Source organism: Petromyzon marinus, unplaced genomic scaffold, assembly GCF_048934315.1.
Source record: "Petromyzon marinus isolate PM22_M1 ecotype Great Lakes invasive population unplaced genomic scaffold, UKy_Petmar_22M1.pri1.0 PM_Scaffold_31, whole genome shotgun sequence".
NCBI classification, from domain to species: domain Eukaryota; kingdom Metazoa; phylum Chordata; class Hyperoartia; order Petromyzontiformes; family Petromyzontidae; genus Petromyzon; species Petromyzon marinus.
Window position 1 is genome coordinate 598,635 of NW_027423291.1, and position 9,651 is coordinate 608,285.

Sequence of the window (9,651 nt, forward strand, 5' to 3'; positions counted from 1 at the left end):
GCCGACGGGATGTTGGAGAGAGAAGGGAGTTTGGAGACGTTAGTGTTGAGTAATTTCCTGATGCACACACACTAATATAGGTACACCTAAACAAATATATACACATATACGGACACAAAACACAAATATACTCACTATACCATAATAATGTATTTAAACGTCGATTATAACTTAATTTATATGCACTCATCAATTAAGTTATTAGCCACACTTATTACAGCACTGTTAACCACTTAAATAACAATACAATTACATATTGACTTAAAGCTTTCGTGACTGCAGGAATTCATACTCTTTAGGTCTTTCGGTAAAGTCATGTAGATAGAAAATAATATTTGATTATTTTTCTATCTACGTGACTTTACCGAAAGACCCAAAGAATAACAATGCAATTACCATTGTCACATTACCTACTATAACCAATGATATTGTTTCAACTATATTGTGTTAATACAGTAGATCATCGATTATCCAGCAGCATCGGAGGGGAGGGGTACTGGATTTTCAAAAAACACCAGATGATCACATCATTATTTAAAATAGCTTGTTTTTGCACATTCTTGAATAAGATTATGTTTTTAGGTGTTCTGCATATATATTGACTGTTTCAAATAGTTTACGATATAAAAATCGCTTAACTAAATATACAAAGACAAAATAAATATCTTGCTGTAAATAGTGACTATTTACTGTACCGCACTCAGCACTCCAATATCGAAGACTCTGCATGGGGTGATGTGCGTACAACGCTCTTGTTCAACAACTTGTGTTAGACATCGACTTGTGTTTGACAACTTGTGTTTGACAACTTGTGTTTGACAACAACAACAACAACAACATGTGTTTGACAACAACATGTTTTTGACAACAACAACTTGTGGTTGACAACAACAACTTGTGTTTGACAATCGCCGGACTGATGCAGCCTTCAGACCGGTGCTCTGGCGAACGCCGAACTGCACGCAATTTTCGCCGGATCAAGCTGTATATTTACTCTTTCTATTACTGTAGTTGTTAGTCATGAAAATGTATATAAGTGCAGTATTTTCATTGTTTAAGTTGTATGTAGTGTATAATGTACTGTATACATTTTTTGATGCGGAAATGGGAGGATGTTCTGAGGAAATTAGGAATGAGAGGCTACTGGAACAGTTGTAGTGGAAATGCCGATATGCAGGCCAGGTGCTAAGTTACCTTGTGCCAGACAGTTGTCACTGGGGGTTTCCTTTAATTACATTGTGATGAGATGTTCAATGAAACGCTTTCAGGTGTGACCGCTTACAGAATGATGCAATATCGAAATTAAATCATGATTATTTGATCTATATATACATACACACAGATTCTACAGATAACTTTTAGCAGACTTTTGGGTCATATACTGTTCGGGAACACCTAATGAAGACCAGAACGGCACATGAGGGGTTGGGAGGCCAGCACCACACTCAGCCAACTGATATTTACTTACTACACCAGGTAGTAATTTAAGGCTGAGTCGACCTAGGTGAGGTCCACGGCCGTTTTAGATATTCATCAATGAAGTTAGCCATGAGCGGCAATCGAACCAGGTTTGTGGCTCACTGTGCTAACCACTGCACCACTACTTCCCATGCGCATGCGCATGCACACAAATATGCATGCACTAAGATACACATGTACCAAACACGCATAGAGATGGACTTACACAAATGCACACATAGTAGACATTCACACACACATCACATTCAACCCAAAAATCTAAACAGCAGTTGCTATTTGCAAGCTCCTATTAAAGTTGACACGAGGTTAATTTGTGCAGTCTCCACAAACACGACCCTCAACCACTATCCCATCAACCACCACCACCTCTCACCATCCCTCACCATCCCCCACTCTGTGCCCCGACCCTCCACCCATCCGCTCTGCCCCGACTAACCACCTCTTCTCTTCCTGCAGTCTGTATCTTTGTTCACTGACGGACAAGTCGGGTTCCTCTCTCAGTGTCATCCTCAAGGCCAACATAGGTTTGAAGATTCTCAGGTAAGCTCTGCTGTTCGTTTCTCACTTGCGCTCTGTGCACTAACTGCTAATTATTGGTGCAACGCGTTGTGAAGTAAACATTTGAATGTGAACACATTTAATCTTGCTGTCCTGCTTAATCGAGTCCACTTTAAAAATGTTTTACTGTAATCTTAACACATTTGTTTAGTTTATCACATAGGTTAAAGCAATATTCATATTCACAACATTGTTAGCAGATACATTAATTGAAAACATCTCCCTGTGTTCTCGATGAAAATGTACTTCACTTGTGTGTGATCCTCTCTTGTAACTTTGTGTTTATATAAACACAAACACTTCATATTATAAAGGTACAGTGCAGTATAATTGAATGGATGATCGCGAGTAAACTGATATTTGTGAATGCCACCTATTCTATATAAAATGTCTAACAGAAGCATTAAACAATGAGCAGCTTTGCTCATGAACGTGTGTGCTGTGGTCACGTGCACCGCCATTGTGAGTGTCCCTCACTCACCGCGTGTTTCACTCCGCGGTTCCCGTGGGCTCAGTGAGTCAGCGCTGTCCCTTCTCCCGTCCACCCGGGTTTAGGCTGCGTCGCAACGAGATTGGAGACAGCGGCCTCCGACTTTTAGCAGACGGGATGTTGGAGAGAGAAGGGAGGTTGGAGACGTTAGTGTGAGTAATGTCCTGATGCACACACACTAATATAAGTACACCTGAACAAATATATACACATATACAGACACAAAACACCAAGATACTCAGTATAGCATGATAATGTTGTATATTTAACGTCGATTATAACTTAATTTGTATGCACTTATCAATTAAGTTATTAGCCACACTTATTACAGCACTGTTAACCACTATTAAATAACAATACAATTACAATGGTCACATAACCAACTCTAACCAATGATATTGTTTTAAATTATATTATGTTAATATATTAGATCATCGATTATCCGGCAGCCAGATTTTCAAACACAACCAGATAATCGCATAATTATTTAAAATAGCTTATTTTTGCATATTCTTAAATACGATTATATTTTGATTTAAAGCTTTCGTGACTGCAGTAATTCATATTTTTAACTCTTTCAGTAAAGTCACGTTGAAGGGAAACAATAAAATATATATAAAACAATATATGTTTTATTGCTTTATATATTTTATTATTTATTGTTTCCCTTCAACGTGACTTTACCGAAAGAGCTAAAAATACGATTATATTTTTAGGTGTTCTGTATATATATTTAATGTTATTAAATAGTTTGCGATCTAAAAATCGCTAAAAGTAAATATACAAAGACAAAATGAATATCCTGCTGTAAAAAGTGACTATTTACTCTTCTTGGTTCTTTCGGTAAAGTCACGTAGAATGGAAATAATAAAATAATAAAAATAAAACATTATAAAATTATCGCGACGTTTTGGCCACAACATTTACTAACCGCACTCACCACTCCAATATCAAAGACTCTGCATGGGGTGATGTGTGTACTATGCTCTTGTTAAACAACTTGTGTTTGACAACAACAAAAACTTGTGTTTGTCAATAGTTGGACTGATGCAGCCTTCAGACCGGTGCTCTGGTGAATGCCGAATTCCACTCAATTTTCACCAGATCGCACTTTATACTTTCTGTTTCTATGACTAGTTATTAGTCATGAAACATTTATATACGTGCAGTATTTTCATTGTTTAAGTTGTTGTATGTAGTGTGTAATGAACTGTATATATTATTTGACACTGAAATAAAGCATAGCTGCTTGTTTTGTCATGCACTTTGTGCCGATCGCCGGACTGGTTCAGCTTTTGGAGCGGTTTTACCGGTTTCATCGGATGTTGGAACCCAGATAGGCACGCTCTGGATATAATCAATGATCATCTGTATTTAATGTCATAGATTACAATTAAGAATTTTATATAATGAACGGCTGCAATCTTGACATTAATTGCCCACCCATACGTTTACATTAATAACACCACAACCTGACTCTTATTAAAGCCATAAATCACCAATGGCTCTTATTCGCCAACCCGATACATTTGAACATTATTTGATCCTTACCCAATATACAGTTTAAACTAGCCTTTGCCTCGTGATGGGTTACGTGGACATCTGTGAAAAAGAGCTTTTTAGCTTTTCAGATTCTCTAATATAAATAAATATTCAGATTTATATTCTGGCTCCTCTGCCTGTATCTAGTGGCCTTGCATGGACAAACGCGATTTTTAATACAAAATATTGCAGACCTCGCCAAATGCGGTGGGTTACGTTCCTGTAAAATGCCGTGTTGGACAAAGCCACATTAAACAATTAATAGACAAATAGGATTGCGTTCCTGGGTCCGAAATGATTACTCCCTCTGTTTAGCTGATTCTACGAGATTTCCCCCCTTATTGTACTAAAAGGTGTTGAGTTGCTCTCCATTTCTTGTGAGTGTGTACACTTTTATTTTCCAGTTTCACCCCACTCAGTGCCTCTTCTCTCCCTGTAGTCTGATAGAGTGCTCACTGACGGACAAATCGATCCCAGCTCTCCATGACATCATGATCACCAACAAAGCATTGAGGAAGCTCGGGTAAGTTATGCAGCTTGTGTCTCATACGCGCTCTGATTGTTGCTACAAACAAAACAACTGAGATTCGTCAGTAACACTGTGGCCTTAGCAGGAGAAAATATGGAAAAGGCAACGTTTTGGAAATTGACCTTCACACCATGTTTGTGTGCTAAGAGAGCCATTGCCAGAAGTGGAGTGAGTAGTGGAGTGTATTCCAGTGCATTTAATATTCTCTTTGGTTCTTTCGGTAAAGTCACGTAGAAAATCAAATCAAATAATAATAATAGAATAGACGTTCCGATTGCAACACAAGCAACCATCATCAGGTAAGAATGAAAAAAATGGCAAACTTAGAAACACAATGCAACACAACACAGAACCGAACAGCACAACAGCCAACACCCCACCTGGTTGACCCCGCTCCTCCAAATAATGACAATATTCATTATCAGACCAATGAACATGACCAAACGACTGGAAATGCGCCTGATCTTAAATCTGCAAGATAAGCAGGCTTTAGCCTGGAGTGCTGAGACGGGTGACCACCGCACATAACCACAGGAGTTATAGGCAGCAGAGCTAAGTTGCAGACAACAGACTGCAGTGTGCAGCACAATCCACCGTTGTACTTCACTACGATCCTAGATCTGCAGTCCTTGCCATCACAGGCCTGCACTGACCCGCGTGGTGAAGTATGGTGAAACAGCTCTCATGGCATGGAGAGACCTTCATCCAGCATGGTTGTTGTGGGGGCTGCGTGGGTCTTTGTGTGAACCCGCGTCAGCGTGAACCTCTCTCTTGCTGCAGGGTGGATGGCACTCGCTTCAGTGAGGAAGGGAAGCAGGAGTTGAGGAGCAGATGGACTCACCGAGGAGGCCTGGATATTTAGATATAAGCTGAGAGGCCGTGCTGGCCCTGCAGCAGATGGAGCTGGTCCACGCACGACTTGAACAGCAGCCCGGCTCATTTTACCTCCATCGCTCCGATCGTCGACCCTGACTCTGAGACGACAATGAGCTGGGAGCTTTCTCTGTGAGCTCCACATGGAGCCAAGGGTGAACGCGACTCCAAGATGCTGATGAGTGTGGTGATTCCAATAATGTGTAATAATGTGTAAGTGTATTTATGAATATGTGGTATAGGGAAGCGATGTTGGTGGCATGTGGAAGGGGTGTCGGTGGCTTTTAAATGGTCTGGCAGCTCACCATTGTTTAACTGAGTAGGAATGTTTGTCATGAATGTGCGTACATAGGGGTGTGTATCACACTCATGCAGATATCCTCGTCTATTTATGTATGACTTCAATATTCACCCTCTATCTTTTTTATATTCATGCATTTTAACTTTCAGTTGCGCTATGATCGGTCTAAAAATAATCTTCCAAGCCGACTTCAGATATAAGAAATGTACTAACGATTGTTATAAAGTTGTTTTACTCTGAATTCTCTTTCATTGCTCTAATTGATTAGTTTTCGATTTTGGTGCCTCGGATCACACTTGCAATTGAAACTATCCAGGTTAAAAACCTGGCTAAACAAATACACTTGATATTTCTTATCTTTGATTATACACATCTGTATACCAAATAACAGCACTTCAGCCTCGAAATGCTTAACAACGTATCAATAATTCAATTTTAATGTATACATTTATTGGCAGACTGTCATTGTCTGGATGTGGTCTGGGAATGTTTATTGCTGTTGTTTTACTGCCTTTCCCAAGCTTGGGAACTGATGCAATTTGAACTTGCATACTTTTAGGTATTTGTTTAAGTAACGCCATGGTGGTGTGATGTCATCTTCCTCGCCTGGTATGCAAGAGTTCAGGGGTTGGATTTCGACCCTGACACCTGCTGTATAGTTGGAGTCTGCATGTTCTCTCCGTGGTCACTTGTTTTTTTTTTCCTCTGGGTTCTCCAGTTTTTCTCTCCATATTTAGAAACATCCGTTTACATGTATTTGCTGCTATAAATTTTCACGTGATAATCCACTTCCTCGAGCTATTATTAGTGGCTTGCTTCTGAAAAATTAGATAATAGCTCTGGGCCTTTCCTGGTAAGATAAAAAAAAGAGTTTAGTTTCATTTGTATATTTTAAGTGATTTGTTCACCTTTACTTTACTGTGCACTCTTATCGTGTTGTATTGTATTGGTTGTTGTAACTTTTGTCCTGTCTCTACTGCACTCATTGCATTACTCCAGTATACATGTTCAGATTCTGCTATTAAGTGTAGATTTATATTTATATACTCAGCCTTAACTGAGTATCCATCGCAGTGTGTAAACATCAGCACTGGGGAGACAAAGGTGGCCGAGCGTGGCACTGGCCACACCACACCCTCGTGTGCCATGTCAGCCTGAATAGGTGCTAACTAACTGGACTTTCCCATACAGCTTGTGGAGGCTACATGGGGAATCTGTGTATGTTTCCTCGTGTGTGTGTGTGTACTGTATATGGGGGATCTGTGTTGTACTTGTGTGTGGGGGTAGCCGTGGTTTAGATGGTGATGATGAAACACGGGAACAGAGAAGAGACTCCCAGCGACTCCACTCCTCCGCTCCCAGTGTCAGCGCGTTGAGCTTTTGATGCAGGAGGTTTAGGAAATGTCCATTTGTCTGACTCCACTTGCTTCTCTTGCTTGTCAAGCATTCTAACTTCTCGCATGGACTACGTGCTGGAAAATACAAACTCGGTGTAACTCACAAGAGGACTCTCCTGGTTACTCATGCGGCGTTGCCATTTAAATATTTCAATGTTATTGAATAGTTTTGATATTGTGCGCAATGCTATCATCGACCGTACTAATGGTGTCACGAGACTAATAACATAATGTTTGGATATCTCACGGTGCAGTGCAAGCATTTGTGTTCGATAGCGGCCCACAAAAGTGGATATCACAGAGCTACCAGTCAAATGCATTCCACTAACACTCGGTTTCAGACAGACCCATAAACTGAGATATCCGCAGACTCACATTTAGATATAAAGACTCATATAGACACAAAAAGACAAACAGAGAAATGTACTCACACTGAGCTAGAGACTTACAGGGATGCATAGACTCACACAAGGCACACAGTCTCGCTTCGACAAACACACTCACAAAGAGACTCATATCAACTCAAAGCTACAGACTCACGAAAACGTCCAGAGAATCATACAGAGAGCCCCCCCCCCAACTAGCACCGCCCACTCTACCACTAGGGATGCCCATTCCATCATGAGACCCGCACACTCCCCAACGAGGCCCGCCTACTCCCTCACTTAGCCCAACCCACTTCATCACTAACCCAGCCCACTACCATTAAGATCTGCCAATTTCACAGCTTGCCACGCCCACTATACCACTAATCCCTCCCACTATTATCCCACTCCTAGTTAATTTTCTGATCTTTAACCGTCTGGACCACTGTTATTCTCGTCGTCTTGGTCTCCCTGAATCAACCCTCACTCTCCTCCACAAATACAAAATTCTTCCGCACAAGTTATTTTCAATCTGCCATTTATTTTTTTACATTTTGCCTCTCCTACTTCAACTTCACTGGCTTCCCGTTCACTACCGCTGCCTTTTAAAATGCCTGATGCTCATCTTCAAATCTTTCTAGGGCCTTGCCCTACCTCATCTTGCCCCTCATCTCCTTCCATGTGCCCTCTCGTCCTCTCCGTTCCCAATCTTCCCTGTCCCTCCATCTCCCTACGCCCAATCCTTCTCTCTGGACACCTCCACTGGAATAACTTTCCCCAGCACATTAAGCAGTCCCCCTCCTTAACCTCATTCTGTTCCTCTCTTAAAGCCTCACCGCTTCTCCATTTCCCATTCTCTACCCCTCCCTCCCCTATCATTTTGTCTTCTGTTTTCAGATGGCTGATGTAGATGCAGAGTAACAACTACAATTTCACATTCAGGTGGTCAAGCCAGCTAACCACGTCAAGAGTAGCGCAGTGTGTCATTGTCATGTGGATCGGACATTGCTTCATTGTATGTTGATTGGTCTGTTCTGGATGACCACAGTTGAACACTGGAGAGTTTTTAATTTTCCATTTGTGCATCAGCTATCTGCATCTGCCATGGTTTGTGCAGTGGATGCGGTTTAGGGTGGACCATGAGCTTCTTGGAAGATCAAACCCAGGGATCTGCCTTGGGCCTTTCACAAGGTGTTCGTTAACATCTCGCCACCAGATGAAGTGAACACCACTACGGTGTGCTCGGGATGGGTGTTCAGTCGTGATAATTTTAATCCATTCTATCTCACACCTGCCCACCGTGTCGTGGCAGTTTTTCTGTTTTTCCTGCATTGCATTTTTTATTTTAGAAAATATTTAATCTGGAAAATCCATTGCGATAGAATATCTTACGTGCAACGGTGCAAAGGAATATCAGGTGGAGCAGTTGCAGTGCTTAGATGCACCACACGACAAACCCATGGCCTGAAAGCAGTCGAGTGAAGAAGAATCAGTCCTGCCCCCCCTCGCTTCACCAACCCATACAGGGCGTAATGGTGAAATATAGAAAAAAAGCATTTACTCGTTGGTTCTATTCGGTAAAGTCACGTAGGTAAAAAAGAAAATAACAAAAATCACGACGTTTCGGCCACAACACAAGTGGCCTTTCAGGTGAAGGGACCGTGCTGTCATGAGGACAGCGTTGGAGTGAAGACAGCCAAGCCCAGGTCGCGTCCTTTAAGCTATGTGGGAGGAAGCAAAACGCTTGACAAAGGAATTCGCATAAAAATGAGTATGATGTACGTAGGAGGTGCATGGGCCATGATGGACCAGGAGCGGGTGGGGACCATGACGGACCAGCAGCGACCGAATTCGCGAGCACAAATCAGATTTGAAACACGGCAGAACGAATTCTGCCGTAGCTGACCACTGTTACAACGCTGTGGGTGATCATCGATATAGTTTTCTCCGATACCAAGGTTCTCTGCAAACCCACGGGTTTTTATCAGAGATTTGTCCACGAGGCAATTCAGATTTACAAACACAGACACAATTTCAACCGAGAGGATGATTTCAAATTAAGCAATCATTGGAAAGATGTTCTAAATCAAACCACACATTAAACAAATTTTCAATGG

General features: G+C 41.5%; 1 protein-coding gene across 3 annotated transcripts in view; it reads left to right on the top strand.

Moving 5' to 3' along the window:
* LOC142923164 (NACHT, LRR and PYD domains-containing protein 3-like) overlaps window positions 1–6,013 on the top strand; it is a 33,092-nt gene extending 27,079 nt beyond the window's left edge. For 2 of the 3 annotated variants that reach the window (XR_012940568.1, XM_076064099.1), the window contains 4 exons: window positions 1,936–2,019; window positions 2,593–2,679; window positions 4,509–4,592; window positions 5,379–6,013. Coding sequence is in view for 2 of the 3 variants with exons in the window: in XM_076064099.1 (XP_075920214.1) it covers window positions 1,936–2,019; window positions 2,593–2,679; window positions 4,509–4,592; window positions 5,379–5,460 (337 nt within the window). In the remaining variant the exon portion in view is untranslated. The remainder of the gene's footprint in view (window positions 1–1,935; window positions 2,020–2,592; window positions 2,680–4,508; window positions 4,593–5,378) is intronic. The other variant, XM_076064100.1, reaches the window with a different exon arrangement.
* Window positions 6,014–9,651: the final 3,638 nt, after the last annotated feature.